The sequence below is a fragment of the Salmo salar genome, chromosome 20 (assembly GCF_965601325.2).
Source record: "Salmo salar chromosome 20, fSalSal1, whole genome shotgun sequence".
Lineage (NCBI taxonomy): Eukaryota > Metazoa > Chordata > Actinopteri > Salmoniformes > Salmonidae > Salmo > Salmo salar.
The window spans coordinates 65,443,499-65,460,027 of NC_138310.1; the positions used below are offsets into that span (position 1 = coordinate 65,443,499).

The following is a 16,529-nucleotide window of genomic DNA, read 5'->3' on the forward strand; positions in this document are numbered from 1 at the left end:
TACTTTGCACTCAACGGTGGACAGTGTCTGCATCCTTCAGACATGATGGACCAGACACATAAACCTCTTTCACCACACCAGAGTAAACAATGGACATGTTTAGATATGAAGCATAATTTATTTTCATTACAAGACAAATATATGATATAAATATGTTCTCATTCAGGTGCTAAAAATAAAATGTATGACAAACACAGTATAAAATTAGTTCCTAAGTAATGTATGCATTTCTGCAATAAACATGGCCGTTATAAGGAGGTAAAATGACAGATGTAGTACAGGAGGAAGAATGTCAGGAGCATCTTATGTTTCAGTTTGCTCTAGGCCTGTTCTGGTCATACATGAGTCTCCCTGATCATCCATTGTCTTATTCCTCTTCCTCCTCAGTAGCTCTGCAGATGGAAAAACAAATGTAACATACACTATTATGCCATTTCAAGAGGAGAAGCAGATGTGTTCCTGATATGTAAAAAAATCAACACATAGGCCTATGCAATGAAGAGTTAGTGTAAGGTTACCTCAATCATGTCGTAGATCCAGCCGAGGAACTCAGCCACCTTGGTGTAGACTCCGGGGTGGTTGGGCTCAGCGCAGCCTGTACCCCAGCTCACCACGCCCACCAGTCTCCACACATTGTCAATTTGACAGACCAGAGGACCCCCACTGTCCCCCTGGGGAGAGGACAGGAGCAGATACACACTGCTGTCAATCACACTGGTTACCAGACCACCACACTGATTGCTAGGGGTTGAGATATTGTTAAGTCACAGTGATTTAGGGATTATGGGTTGGGATATTGTGAAATACTGAAACCTGAGCTCAACTGAATTTGATCGGTTGGACCTTGAATAAAGCTGGTGTGCCCGCATGCCTAATGAGCTTTGTCTTTGATAATTCAGAACAGTAATGGGGACACATGGGGGAAAATATTCTCATTATCAAGAACCAATTCTACTTTTGTAAGAAACAACTCTTTGACCTTTGGTTAATCTCTTCATAAAACAAGCCGCAGGAGGAAGAACTCAGGTATGTTTTATGAACTAACCTGACATGCGTCCACTTTGCCCTCGGTGTATCCAGCACAGAGCATGCGGGGGGTGATCTCTCCATTGTACATGCAGGAACTGTTGCATTTCTTGGTGCTTATCAGTGGAACCGGAGCTTCTTTAAGTGTGGCAGGGATGAGAACTGTCAAAGAAAGTCAAACTAATGTAAATATGCCTCTTATTTTTAGGACTTGACTGACTTTGTGCTATGAAAAAAACATTGACCCATTGATAGAGATACATTAAATTCTTCTATTTAAGTTCTATTATTCATTTAACATAGTCATACCATCGTCTGGTTGAGTGTAGCCCCAGCCAGAGATCCAGCATTGTGTTCCTCCTGGAAGATCATGCTCGTACTGTGGCAGACAAATAGGCCTGATGGTATCTAAAAAATACAATTTAAGAGAATATTAAGAATATTAGAAAACAGTGTAGGTCATTTTGAAGTTCATTTCAGTAATATTGGAACATGGTTTGGAACTGATTGCTGTAATAATATAGTTGAGTGTTCCAGTCAGCCAAAGGACTATGTGGTGCATTCAAAACAGAAGCAATCAAGTTCCCTGTCACCTGAGAAATTCAGTGGGGTTCGCAGTTTCATCAGAGCAATGTCATTGTCGTGGCTCCTGGGATTGTAGTTCTTGTTGTAGAGGATATTTTCCACTGCATATCCAATGTACTGAGTCATTTTAGCTGAACTACGTGTGACAATGCCAGCGTAGACCACCCAACTGGACACCTGTGGTAGCCTATAGCTGGAATGTGAAAAAAGAGATGTAGCAATTTATATTGGATAGATGGCTCTCCAATTCTCAATTGCATGAAGTATAACTGACTTTGCGCAAAATAAAGTGAGAGCTATTACTGTCCCTAGTCATCACTACACTGTCATGAGTCAGTGACCTTTGACCTCAAACATCTAACCTCTTATCCCGAGGGGTCCTTGGGGGTCTTACTTGTGTACACAGTGGGCTGCGGTGACCACCCATTGGCTGGTGATGATGGTGCCTCCACAGGTGTGTCGGTTGCTGTAGTAGAGACTGACTTGCCAGGGCCACCTTCCCAAGGTAGCCTCCACTCCCCCAATTATCCTGGGCAGCTTAGCCCGCGTCCCACACTCTACACAGGCACAGGAAACAAACATGAAGGCATTTTTTAAATTATATTTATTTAACCTTTATTTAACTAGGCAAGTCAGTTAAGAACAAATTCTTATTTACAATGACGGCCTACCAAAAGGCAAAAGGCCTCCTGCAGGGACTGGGATAAAAATGTTTAAATTAAATCAAAATATAGGACAAAACACACATCACGACAAGAGAGACAACACAACACTACATAAAGAGAGACCTAAGACAACAACATTGCATGGCAGCAACACATGACAACACAGCATGGTAGCAACACAACATGACAACAACATGGTAGCAACACAATATGGCAGCAGCACAGGGTATAAACATTATTGGGCACAGACAACAGCACACAGGGCAAACAGGTAGATACAACAATACATCACACAAAGCAGCCACAACTGTCAGTAAGAGTGTCCATGATTGAGTCTTTGAATGAAGAGATTGAGATAAAACTGTCCAGTTTGAGTGTTCGTTGCAGCTCGTCCAGTCGCTAGCTGCAGCGAACTGAAAAGAGGAGCGACCCAGGGATGTGTGTGCTTCGGGGACCTTTAACAGAATGTGATTGGCAGAATGGGTGTTGTATGTAGAGGATGAGAGCTGCAGTAGATATCTCAGATAGGGGGAGTGAGGCCTAAGAGGGTTTTATAAATAAGCATCAACCAGTGGGTCTTGCGACGACTATACAGAGATGACCAGTTTACAGAAGAGTATAGAGTGCAATGATGTGTTCTATAAGGAGCATTGGTGGCAAATCTGATGGCCAAATGATAAAGAACATCTTTTACCCAGATCACTTTACATACATTGTATTGAAATAACTCATCACCCTACAGTATATACTGAGTGTACAAAACATTAGGAGCAGCTTTTTAATATTGACTTGCACCCCCTTTTGCCCTCAGAACAGCCTCAATTCGTCAGGGCATGGACTCGAAAGTGCCGTAAGCGTTCCACAGGGATGCTGGCCCATGTTGACTCCAATGCTTCCCTCTGTTGTGTCAAGTTGGCTGGATGTCCTTTGGGTGGTGGACCATTCTTGATACACACTGGAAACTGTTGAGAGTGAAAAACCCAGCAGTGTTGCAGTTCTTGACATGCTCAAACCCTTGCGCCTGGCACCTACTACCATACCCTGTTCAAATGCACTTAAATATTTTGTCTTGCCCGTTCACCCACATACACAATCCATGTCTCAATTGTCTCAAGGCTTAAAAATCCTTCTTTCACCCTCCACCCTTTAATCTACACTGATTGAACTGGATTTAACAAATGATATTAATAAGGGATTATAGCTTTCATCTATATTCACCTGATCAGTCTATGTCATGGAAAGAGGTGTTCCTACCAATGTGTAGCACTATGAAGTCATGACTGAGAGGTCATATAAAGGTCATTGGGTCCTACCGGTGTGTGAGATGCACAAATGTACAATGTAGTTAATCCACTATTATGTTAGTGTTGTTAGTACCCTGCACAAACTTACCAAAACATTTCAAAGCTATAACCTTCCCTGTGACGCAACTCCCCCTAAATAAAAACAAATAGGTACATTAGAAAACATTGATAACTTTGTTATAGCACATCCATTTTTTCTGCATCATTAGGTAATGTATTATCTCCTCAGACAGCTGCCGTACCTTAACTGCCATATATTTTCCAGGCGGCTCTTGTGTTCGGAGGTAATCTGTATAAAGCCATCTGTGTAGTTTGGTCCGATGTCGGTTAAGTTCACCCCTTTTTGCTTGGTCAGTCTGGAAAGAAAATAAATCAGTTATATCTTCTATAAAAGCAGGCAAGATGGGAGTGTCCCTTGTAAAAAGTAATGTCTGATCTATGGGGCATAAGGCAAGCCTATAAACGAGGTTAACAGAGCATTAAATAATCCATCATTAACTGGGAGCAATCAGCCTTATGGTTAGGTGAATAGCCTAGTATGTTCCCAAGATGCTTGGGCTTTGTAGTAAGAAAGTGGTCTTAGTAGACTAGCCTTAGATATCCCAGCTGGCGGCAGACCAGGGTCCCCAGGGAAGAGTTCCATCTCTCATAGCACACAGGCAGCCAGGTGGGAACCTTCTCCAACTGGATCTCCAAGAGAGAGTTCTCCGGGCTGATTCTGTAAAACACTGAACCTGATTGATAGAAAATAATCCCTCCAGAGACCAACTAGATCAACAGTACTGAACTGTGGCCTTGTTTGAGAGGGAAATGTTAAGCAGCTTATATCCAATAAATAATGTAGTCAATATAAACAGATCATTATTTCATGTTTTGATGTCGGTCGATAGACAGTCTCCACTCCTCTCCACTGACTGTGACCATGTAGAAGTTGTTAAAGAATTAATTAATTAACATATGTACTGTTATAAAAATAATTATAGCTGTTATATAAACACATATGGTTTATATTACACAGGTCCAATCCAGATGTGTTGGTCATTACTGACATGCTGACCACACCACACGCGTCGCGTGCCTGAGCGTTGCAAAATAAATTTAAACACACATGTTATTCAATTATTGCACCCACACTGCTCGCGCACGCCAACGAGTGCCTGCGTTGCCAAGGGCTAACATGCTGACCACACCGCTCGTGTGGCGAGCGTTGCAAAATACATTTAAACAAACGTCATTCAATTATTGCACCCCCACTGCCGCCCGCGCCAACAAGTGTCTGCGTTGCCAAGGGCTAAAATAGAAGTCAGTTCTATTTGTGACACTGATCGTGGTGCAAGTCCTGCCTCTCCCATCTCCTCATTGGTTTATAGAAGCAGATACCCACTTGCCATCTCCATATTGGTTATACCCACCGGGGGTGATTGAAAGATGAACTGAGTTTGGTTGGTCGTCGTGGTAACTATGAAAGTTAGATGCCAATCGCCATATAAAGTCCAAAGAAGAAAAGGCCTGAAAGGAGGAGAGATGACTACAGCAAGCTAGCTGAATAGGACAAATTAGCTAGCAACTGCAAGCTAGCTAACTAAATTGCCTTAAATATTTAATGCTTTTCGACCTGTCCCCAAAGTAATATAATTGGTTCAGAGGTTGTTTTGATATTTTAACCTGCATGTCGTGATCGCATTTGGTGTGGGTGGACAAAATCAATTTGCGCACAATGGCGCACGATAGCGCACACTCTCAGCCGGTTTAGGTACGGTGTGAGACGTGGTTAAGGAAGAGTGTTTTGAATAGTGATGTTAACCTTTCTGGTTATAACCTTTTTCGGCAAGACAGCTCTTCCTAAAGTGGGGGAGTGGCAATCTTTACCAAGGATCACCTTCAGTGCTCGGTTGTCTCCACCAAGTCTGTCCCCAAACAATTTGATTTGCTGGCCTGTACCTTACCTGCCCTAAGCTCTCTCCTGGCCCCTTACACTAAGTCTGAATTTGTCCTGCTAGGTGACCTAAACTGGGACATGCTTATAACACCTGACCAAGATCTAAAGCAATGGGACTCCCTAAATCTTTCTCAGATTATTACCAATCCCACAAGGATTGACTCCAAACACCCAGAAAAGGCTACTCTCCTCGATGTTATCCTCACAAATAATCCTGATAGGTATCAGTCTGGTGTTTTCTGTAATGACCTTAGTGATCACTGTTTTACAGCCTGTGTTCGTAATGGCTGCTCAGTGAAACAACCTGTCCTGATTTGTCATAGACTCTTGCTAAAACACTTCAATGAGCAAGCCTTCCATCATGAACTGGCCTTTGTAAAATGGTATAGAATCAGCTTGATCCCCTCTGTCGAAGACACTTGGACCTTCTTTTGATATTTTCAGTGGTATTGTTAACGAACATGAGAATTAAAAACAGGTTCAGCCCCTGGTTCGACCGTGATCTTGCCGAGTTACTCCACCTCAAGAATTGCATTTGGCAAAATGCTCGGCACACACATACTCAGGCTTACTGGCTATCGTTCAGGCAAATGAGAAATACGTGCACTCAGGCTATCCTGAAGGCCAAAGTTAGTTACTTTAAGGAGCAGTTCTCTCTCTGTGGGTCTAACCCCAAGAAGTTCTGGAAAACGGTTAAAGACCTGGAGAATAAACCCTCCTCCTCACAGCTGTCCATGTCCCTTAATGTTAATGATGTGGTTGTTACTGACAAGAAGCACATGGCTGAGCTCTTTAATCACCATTTCATTAAGTCGGGATTCCTATTTGACTCAGCCATGCCTCCTTGCCCGTCCAACATTTCCTCATCTCCCACCCCTTCTAATGCGACTATCCCCGATGCTTCTCCCTCTTTTCCCCCTGCCCCGCTACAAAGTTTCTCCCTGCAGGCAGTCACTGAGTCCGAGGTGCTAAAGGAGCTCCTTAAACTTAAAAAATCTGGGTCAGATGGTTTAGACCCTTTCTTCTTCAAGGTTGCTGCCCCTATCATCGCCAAGCCTATCTCCAACCTTTTTAACCTGTCTCTCCTTTCTGGGGAGGTTCCCATTGCTTGGAAGGCAGCCACGGTTCATCCTTTATTTAAAGGGGGAGATAAAGCGGATTCTAACTGTTATAGGCCTATTTCTATTTTGCACTGTTTATCAAAAGTGTTGGAAAAACATGTAAATAATCAACTGACTGGCTTTCTTGATGTCTATAGTATTCTCTCAGGTATGGAATCTGGTTTCCGCTCAGGTTATGGATGTGTCACTGCAACCTTAAAGGTTCTCATTACCCTTGATTCTAAGCAATATTGTGCTGCTATTTTTTATTAATGTGGCTAAAGCTTTTGATACGGTAGACCGTTCCATTCTTGTGAGTATTGGTGTCTCAGAGGGGTCTTTGGCCTGGTTTGTTAACTACCTCTCTCAAAGAGTGCAGTGTATAAAGTCAGAAAATCTGCTGTCTCAGCCACTGCCTGTCACCAAGGGAGTACCCCAGGCTCAATCCTAGGCCCCACGCTTTTCTCAATTTACATCAACAACATAGCTCAGGCAGTAGGAAGCTCTCTCATCCATTTATATGCAGATGATAAAGTCTTATACTCAGCTGGTCCGTCCCTGGATTTTGTGTTAAATGCTCTACAACAAAGCTTTCTTAGTGTCCAACAAGCTTTCTCTACTCTTAACCTTGTTCTGGACACCTCCAAAACAAATGTCATGTGGTTTGGTAAGAAGAATTCCCCTCTTCCCACAGGTGTTATTACTACCTCTGAGGGTTTAGAGCTTGAGGAAGTCACCTCATACAAGTACTTGGGAGTATGGCTAGACAGTGCACTGTCGTTCTCTCAGCACATATCAAAGCTGCAGGCTAAAGTTAAATCTAGACTTGGTTTCCTCTATCGTAGTCGATCCTCTTTCACCCCAGCTGCCAAACTAACCCTGATTCAGATGACCATCCTACCCATGCTAGATTACGGAGACATAATTTATAGATCGGCAGGTAAGTGTGCTTTCGAGCTGCTAGGTGTTCTTTACCATTCGGCCATCAGATTTGCCACCAATGTTCCTTATAGAACACATCATTGCACTCTATACTCTTCTGTAAACTGGCCATCTCTGTATAGTCGTCGCAAGACCCACTGGTTGATGCTTATTTATAAAACCCTCTTAGGCCTCACTCCCCCTATCTGAGATATCTACTGCAGCTCTCATCCTCTACATACAACACCCATTCTGCCAATCACATTCTGTTAAATGTCCCCAAAGCACACATATCCCTGGGTCGCTCATCTTTTCAGTTCGCTGCAGCTAGCGACTGGACGAGCTGCAACAAACACTCAAACTGGGCAGTTTTATCTCAATCTCTTAATTCGAAGACTCAATCATGGACACTGTTACTGACAGTTGTGGCTGCTTTGTGTGATGTATTGTTGTCTCTACCTTATTACCCTTTATGTCGTTGTCTGTGCCCAATAATGTTTGTACCATGTTTTGTGCTGCTACCATGTTGTTGTCATGTTGTGTTGCTACCATGCTGTGTTGTCATGTATTGCTGCCTTGCTATGTTGTCTTAGGTCTCTATGTAGTGTTGTGTTGTCTCTCTTGTTGTGATGTGTGTTTTGTCCTATATTTTTATTGTATTTACTTTTTATTTTTTATCCCAGGCCCTGTCCCTGCAGAAGGCCTTTTGCCTTTGATTAGGCCGTCATTGTAAATAAGAATTTGTTCTTAACTGACTTGCCTAGTTAAATAAAGGTTGAATGAAATAAATACAATTAAAAAAATTATCACAAATGTTGTGATACACCATAAAACTACTAGGAAGGGCTTTCTGCCTGACCAATCAAGTGCATCCCAAATCATACCCTACAGTGCCTTCAGAAAGTATTCATACCCCCTTGACTTATTCCACATTTTGTTGTGTTACAGCCTGAATTCTAAATGAATAATACCAAAAAAATCTCACCCATCTACACACAATACCCCATAATTACAAAGTGAAAACATGTTTTTTTAAATGTTAGCACATTTACTGAAAATTTAATTCAGAAATATCTCATTTACATAAGAATTCACACCCCTGAGTCAGTACTTTAAAGAAGCACATTTGGCAGCGATTACAGCTGTGAGTCTTTCTGGGCAAATCTCTAAGAGCTTTCCACGGCTGGATTGTGCAACATTTGCCCATTATTCTTTTCAAAATTCTTCAAGTAGATTTAAGTCAAAACTTTAACTCCGCCACTCAGGAACACTTACTGTCTTCTTTGTAAGCAACTCCAGTGTAGGTGTGGTCTTGTGTTTTAGGTTATTGTCCTGCTGAAAGGTGAATTAATCTCCCAGTGTCTGGTGGAAAGCAGACTGAACCAGGTTCCCATCTAAGAGTTTTGCCTGTGCTCAGCGCCATTCCATTTATTTTTTATCCTGAAATACTTAATGATTACAAGCATACCCATAACATGATGCAGCCACCAAAATATGGAGAGTGGCACTCAGTAAAGTGTGGTATTGGATTTGTACCGAACATAACTATAAGGGCACAAGGTGAGACCCAGATGCAGACACGGGAGGCAGATGGTTTGAGTCTTGGATATTTATTATAATCCAAATGGGTAGGCAAGAGAATGGCAAAAAGTCAAAACCAGTTCAGAGTCCAGGAGGTACAGAGTGGCAGGCAGGCTCGAGGTCAAGGCAGGCGAGTACAGAGTCCAGAAACATGCAAGGGTCAAAGCCGGGAGGACTAGCAAAAGGAGAATAGAAAAAGCAGGAGCACGGGAAAAACATGAAGCTACAATGGCTTCCTTGATGTTGTCACTGGGATTCATCCGTCAGATGGCAACACCACCATCCTGACAGTGGTTGACAGATTCTCCAAGGCCGCCCAGTTCATCCCTCTTCCGAAGTTACCTTCAGCCAAGGAGACAGCCCAGCTTATGGTAAAGCCCGTCTTCCAAATCTATGGACTCCCGGTTGACATTGTCTAGGACAACTGAGTTAGGAAGGACACCTGTATATTTGTAGTGACTGGGTGTATTGATACACCATCCAAAGCCTAAGTAACAACTCCAACATACTCAAAGGGATATTCAATGTCTGCTATTTTATTTTCACCAATCTACAAATATGTGCCCTTCTTTGAAAAACCTCCATGGTCTTTGTCTTTGTGGTATCTGTGTTTCAAATTCACTGCTCGACTGAGGGACAATTGTGTGTGGAGTATAGAGATGACGTAGTCATTCAAAAATCATTTTAAACACCATTATAGCACACAGAGTGAGTCCATGCAACTTATTATGTGACTTGCTAGGCACATTTTACTCCTGAACTTATTTAGGCTAGCCATAACAAAGGGGTTGAATACATAATTACTCAAGACATTTCAGATTTTATTTGTAATAAACTTTGACTTTAGGGGCTATTGCGTGCAGGCTAGTGACAAAAGCAATCTACATTTAATCAATTTTAAATTCAGGCTGTAACACAACAAACTGTGGAAAAAGTAAAGGGGTGTGCATACTTTCTGAAGGCGCTGTATACCTTATTTAGTGCACTACTTTTGACTGGAGCTTATGGGGCACTACATAGGAATAAGGTGTTATTTGGGACAGACAATCACACAGCCAAGATGACAGTCTTTGAGGTGAGTGAAGTGTTGAAAGGCACAGACCTTTCCTGGGGTCAGCCACAGAGATGTCCTCAGTCACGTTACAGAAGGACGTCTCCTTGGTGTCCCCTAGACCTGCTGGGCTCTGGGAAGAGGTAGGCCTCAACAACAACCTGACTGTGGGAGGGAAAACAACAACATGGAGAGTGAATTATAGTCGTAGTGTATGTGAAACAGATGTTCTTAATCTAGCTCTGTCATTGTGTGAGACATGGTTATCATGCATAATTAATCAGCTCATTGTAAAACATTAAAATACAGTGTTCTATATTCTGACATGTAGGGCTACTTCTGTTTTTCATCCACCACAGCAAGGAATCTGTATTGCATAAACATTAGAACATTGAATATGTCATCATTCTCTTCATACTCCATGATTTGACACTTGAAGGATGTCTTACCTAGGAACCACACTCCGACTGCTAAGCCTCCCAGAAGTCCTACTGCACACACAGCAGCCAGTACTCTCACCAGTCTATTGGCTGACACTGGAGAACAGCTGAATTAGACACTGATAAGATATCAACTGGCCTGGGTATACTGATAAAAGGCATGTTAGCTGTCTGTCACACTGACATAGAGTGGAAGAGATAGCGACACAGCATGTAACAGCCAATTACACAGTCTACAACTTGCACACAACTAAGGATGTGAACAAAGCATACCACATGTAGGGAACTTGACCAGTGACAAAGATGAACGCTTAACATTTCACAGGCAGTGTCATAGTCAACTGATTTACAGTATATAAAGTCTGCATGGCAGCTGTGAGGGGTAGAGTTTACTGTACAACTTTAACTTAAGACAATGAGATACTAAAGTACTAAAGCTTAATGCTGCTATATGCTCTAATTAGATAAGACTTTATATAGCATGCCTTGTTTTTGTACTAATTGGATAATGTTGTCAACTAATGATAGCCTGTGGTTTCAGCCCTATTAGACAGTGCACCACCCAGGCATTGACCTTACTGTGGTTTGTAGAATGGATTCCTCTCAGCCAGGCATGGCAGCTCTGACTCTGAGCTCCTCGGGCCTCTCCCACTCCTGTCTTCTCTGGGTGGAAAGAATGACTGACAGCCACAGGATTCTCAATCACAGATAATGTATCTCCATCAAGATTCTGCAACAGATGTGATGAATACAATACACACTATTCATATCAGTCTTCTGGAACACTGGATATGAAGATAACCTATTCTTCCTGGCTGACTACCCCTCCCCTTCTACACACACAGACGCCTCCTTATTCATCCCCTTTATCAAACAGATTTAATTAGGATGACTATGAAACAAGAGATCTCCAGCGGGTTTGTCCAGGTGTATAGAATTTGAATGGCAGGTGTGTAAAGGTGTGTAGATAATGTCACAGGTGTCCAGGTGTGTGAACTGAAGCACAATGTATCATTCATAGCCATATATGAGAATCCCAGCCAATGTGTCATACTTGTGCAGCAGACATATGGATTTGGGCTCCCGAGTGGCGCAGTGGTCTAAGGCACTACATCTCAGTGCTAGAAGCGGACCCTGGTTAGATTCCAGGCTGTATCACAACCGGCCGTGATTGGGAGTCCTATAGGGCGGCGCACAATTGGCCCAGCGTCGTCCGGGTTAGGGTTTGGCCTGGAAAGGCTGTCATTGTAAATAAGGATTTGTTCTTAACTGACTTGCCTAGTTAAATAAATTAAATAAATAAAATGTACTCTACACAGTACCAGACCTATGCAGTAGGTATTTCACATGCAGGTGAATCAGACTTTCTACAATTGTTTTCTATTGCAAGACATAATTAAAACCAAACATGTCAGATACTACAGGGTATTTCTAGCTCATGCAATGAGATATTGTAGGAAAATAGGATGTCATTATATATTTTCAAATCCCATCTAAAAACCATCTACTCCAACATGATGCTTAAACATTGTAATTTACCCATAGAATCAACAGCAGTATGTTAACCCAAAGCATGCACTGTATGCATATATTTCTCTTTAAGTTATCCTCTAGCTGTCTAGCAGATAATACATTACATTAGTAAAAAGTACACAATGTACATGTACTTGAAATACATTATGAGGATTGACAATAGATTATTAAAAACCATTAATAAATCATCATAGTTGTTGTTAAACAACATGCACAACAGCTAGTACATGTACAGTAAATAGACAGGCTTTATGAAAACAACATCTGTTGACACTCAATGAGTGAGTCGATAGCCTAAAGACAACAGAGAAGGTATCAAGGTGATAATGAAAATAAATAAGGGTAAGGAGAGAGATATAGATATGCCTGGAGTCTTACCATGTTTCCCTTGTATGTTCTGTTGTCCAGAGGAGAGTGTGGCAGTGGGCTCTTCAGCGTTCATCTGTAGGCCTGTGTTAGGTTAGAGACAGAGATGCACTCCGCTCGCAGCTGGTCGACCATTTGCCATTTCACAGAATGCAACTCTGGATTTTCCCTTCACAAAGAGACAGTGAGGTCAGCAGTGGGTCTGCGCTGTTGAATTAACCTGTTGTTTTGCCAAAGGGGTCATGGGGCCTATGGAGGCAGGCTCAACCAGTTATTTGTAGGAGGGAACATCTGCAGAGATACCCCACAAGCCACTGATAGGGCAGGCAGAGGCACAGGTTGCTTAGTAACACCCTTACATGTGCCAACAGAGCATCCACTTGGCAGACGAACATTATTAGCTGAACATTGTAGCTTCATGAGCAAAGGTCATAATTACAGATTGTTGAAAAGCCTCATATCACGTCAATCCCAGTCAGACTCATTTGGAATCCAAAGGTATCACATCTCTCACCAGTCCACTCCAGAACAAAATGAACACTGTTCTGCCTGCCGGTGAGGTGACAGATTTTCAGTTTCTCTCTCAAAATGAACAAATAAATGCATTTGTACAGTTTTTGTTATGAATTATTAAAAAACAATTATTTCTGGATACCCGTTACAGTATATACAATTTACTCTGCATCAGGTGCAGTACAAAAAATAACCAACCAACGAATTTGTTTTTGAGTGAATCATATTTTATTTGACAAGGATATACAAATAAATATGTTAATTAAAACATGATCAAATTTGGACTTTTTCATCTGTTTACAGCTAAGTATGGGTAAGAAGTATTTTTTGAAAATTTCTCTTCTAATTTACGGCAAGCTTAATTAATCCAGTCTCATCTATTTAAATTGAGAACATCAAGGTGTTCCTAATAAAATTTTTTAGATTTAATCTGCCATCTAGAATGCCAGCCAGCAGAAGGTACCTTTGATATGCACTGTCTCCCATGGGCGCGGTATGGGATTATGCCTGGAGAGAGCCAGGTGAGGAGGACAACTGCCAGCGAAAACATTCCTTACACTCGGACTGTCCAAGCAGCATCCCGGAAACGGCCTGCATCTCTCATCTGAATCACTGTCAGATGAAATGATGTACAAGTCAAACCCACCAAGTCAAACCCACTCTAATAAGTCTGTCTGTCTGTCTGTCTGTCTGTCTGTCTGTCTGTCTGTCTGTCTGTCTGTCTGTCTGTCTGTCTGTCTGTCTGTCTGTCTGTCTGTCTGTCTGTCTGTCTGTCTGTCTGTCTGTCTGTCTGTCTGTCTGTCTGTCTGTCTGTCTGTCTGTGACCTGAGGTGGATGTGGCAGACTAATACTGTGTGTTGACATGCAGACTGGGAATGAGTGTGGGTTTACATCCAAAAACATAATGGATTGATTAAAGGGAATTGTAACACATACTGTAAATTTACATAAATATCAACTTTGGCAAGAGTCTATGATGGTATGTGAATGAGATATCCCCTTTGCTGGTGAATAGACAGTAATGCTGACATTCATTTGTCCGTTTATCAAATCGGCACAGCACATGGCAATACAATCATAATGACAATCTTAATTGGGAGAACTTGATGTATGGGCAGTGAGATACCTTTTGTAAGGAGACCAATAAGAACTAATACAATCAGCATAATTGTAACTGTATATCACACAAGTGCTTGGCTAGCACAAGGGGTGCTGTTCTCACGTTTACAAATTAGTATTCAGAAAGTTTGATAAATTAGATATATAAATGGCAGCTTTAGATATTGGTCATCAGCATTTGTTTATTTACATTGTATTAACATTCTGAAGGATATGTACAGTGTGTCTTGATTTCATAAACGTTGATTAAAACTTCTATGCCGACTTGTCAAATGTCAATATTTATATAAAGAACTCATTCTTACTAAGTTTCCTAGTTCCTGTGCCATTGTTATTAGTGACTGAGTTGCACAGTAACATTTGATCAGATAAATACTGGTAATGTACTTTCCTTGTAGACATGTTGGAGGGGACAGAGTCTGTGTCATGTCCAGGGGATCTCTCATGTCTTTGTCTCACTGCCATCTCTCTGTTACTGTGCGTGGCAGTCTGGACCTTATAGTTCTTATCAGAGGTCTTGTGATTGGAACCAATCCCCCTCTCGTCTAGTGGCTTGTATGACTTAAAGCACTGTCCCCAAAAAATCTCATCTTCCGTGTAGGAGGTCCTCACATGGAAGGCTGTGCCTGAGAAGAAATACATATTCTATTATATACATCTGCTGTCTGAACCAGGCATTAAGGATACTGTAGGTCCCTTAATTCATGTTTTGATAACGATAACATATAAATAACTCACAACCATTAATTAGAAAAACGACAAGTTTCTTTTTTGCGCTGATTGAAATAGCCCAAACAGTTATTTTATTCCAACTCCAGATTTCCCCACCTCTCAGTACAAACCTGCGTCTTGAACGGCTCCGTCCACCATGACCACAATTTCAAAGGTATGCCACTCTAAGGAGTCAGCGCTGATGCCCCAGAGAGGACTTTGTTCATCAATGACATGCTCCACGGTCTGGGGCTCCACTGTGAACAGCCTGGCCCCATCTGGCCCCATCCCCAGAGTCAGCTCTCTCTGCTCCAACAGGATGAACTCTCCCTCTTTGGTATGGTGAGATTTGATCAGCTTGGCTCTTATCTCTGCCACCAGCATGTGTGTCTCTTTCAGAGTCTTGACATTGAACATCAGGCACAGCCTCTCATCCCTCTCAGAGACCACACAGTGCTGACTGAAAAACAGAGTGGGCAGCCTCCTCTTAGGCTTGGCTAGCTTGGCCAGGATGCAGCCCAGCATCATGGTGTCTAACACTGATTCAATGATGGACTGTGCCATCATGAGAACCAGCCCGTCCATGCAGTTGGCTGAGGCCACTCTAGAGCCGTAGCCGTTGATGATTTGGCTGTCCATGGAGATAGAGAGGGCCGAATGGAAACTGTCCAGTTTCTCAAAGCATGGCTGCCATTGCGGGTCTTGTATGTGTTCCATATCACCACGCAGCCAGGCACCCAGGAAGTAGAGCTCTGCGAAGGCTGCCCAGGTGACGATGTAGCACAGGGTGAAGACAAATAGGATCCAGCTGTACTTCAGATCCACCAGGGTGCCGATCAGGTCACACATCTTGTTCTTGGAGCTGTATGATGAGCCACGACACATGCCATCCTTGGTGAAGTAGCGATGGTGCTGGCGACCATTAGAACTGGAACTCTTGTGTCTTATGTCTCCTGTACTCTTGGAAGAAGAAGATGTGGCCTTGTTCTGTGTTTTCTTCCCTCTATTAGGTTTACTAGAGCCGTTCTCAACCCAGGAGCTTGTATCATAACTGGAGAACCTCTCAGCACTCCTGGTCTGCCTTGCTTTGTGCTGTGATTGGATGATCCTCTGACTGACCGGCAGTGGATGCAGCTTTGGATGGTGAACAGGCATGGTGACATACTGACCCCTACTGGTGGCCCTGGAGATTTTATTGGGATTGGCTAAAGATACTCTTGTGTCCACCTGCAATGAAGACATCAAGACAGTAAGGTGTCATCTGAAATCGAACAGTGAAGATGTTGATAACAATACAATAATAAACCAGTCATCTTTGCAGTGAATATTGAGATGTTATACTGACCCTCCTCAGGTATGGCCTGTATGGGTTATATGGGTTGTGTTGAAGTGAAGCTCTGGGTCTGATGTTCTTCCTGGGGTATGGGGGAGGTCCATAGTTGCCATAGTCCCCATAGAGTGCACAGCTGTTGGAGATCACCGTGGAGAACATGGCTGGAATTGCCCTCTGTGGAAACCGAGACAAACCGACAGGAGTGTCCACCGTTTATACCTTCAACAAGATAAACTAGAAAGAAAATGATCACCTGTGCAGGTTCAAAAATCCTGTTTACAATAATAGTTTTTAATGATGTGTGCAGGATGACACTTGTATCCAGTCTGAGAACATAGAGCA

At 42.5% G+C, this 16,529-nt stretch overlaps 2 protein-coding genes across 2 annotated transcripts; both read right to left on the reverse strand.

The window, feature by feature from the left end:
- Positions 1 to 98: 98 nt before the first annotated feature.
- Positions 99 to 12,726, reverse strand: LOC106581154 (transmembrane protease serine 5). Its single transcript, XM_014163019.3, has 13 exons — positions 12,524 to 12,726; positions 11,192 to 11,342; positions 10,622 to 10,708; positions 10,224 to 10,337; positions 4,173 to 4,308; positions 3,823 to 3,936; positions 3,669 to 3,712; positions 2,006 to 2,168; positions 1,620 to 1,804; positions 1,336 to 1,434; positions 1,046 to 1,188; positions 519 to 671; positions 99 to 392 (listed from the first exon to the last, which is right to left on the reverse strand). The coding sequence occupies exons 1-13, from the start codon at positions 12,524 to 12,526 to the stop codon at positions 384 to 386; spliced, it is 1,401 nt and encodes a 466-aa protein (XP_014018494.2). The 5' UTR covers positions 12,527 to 12,726; the 3' UTR covers positions 99 to 383.
- A 1,573-nt stretch (positions 12,727 to 14,299) lies between these two features.
- Positions 14,300 to 16,054, reverse strand: LOC106581084 (G protein-activated inward rectifier potassium channel 3). Its single transcript, XM_014162798.3, has 2 exons — positions 14,986 to 16,054; positions 14,300 to 14,769 (listed from the first exon to the last, which is right to left on the reverse strand). The coding sequence occupies exons 1-2, from the start codon at positions 16,007 to 16,009 to the stop codon at positions 14,426 to 14,428; spliced, it is 1,368 nt and encodes a 455-aa protein (XP_014018273.2). The 5' UTR covers positions 16,010 to 16,054; the 3' UTR covers positions 14,300 to 14,425.
- Between the last annotated feature and the right edge of the window lie 475 nt (positions 16,055 to 16,529).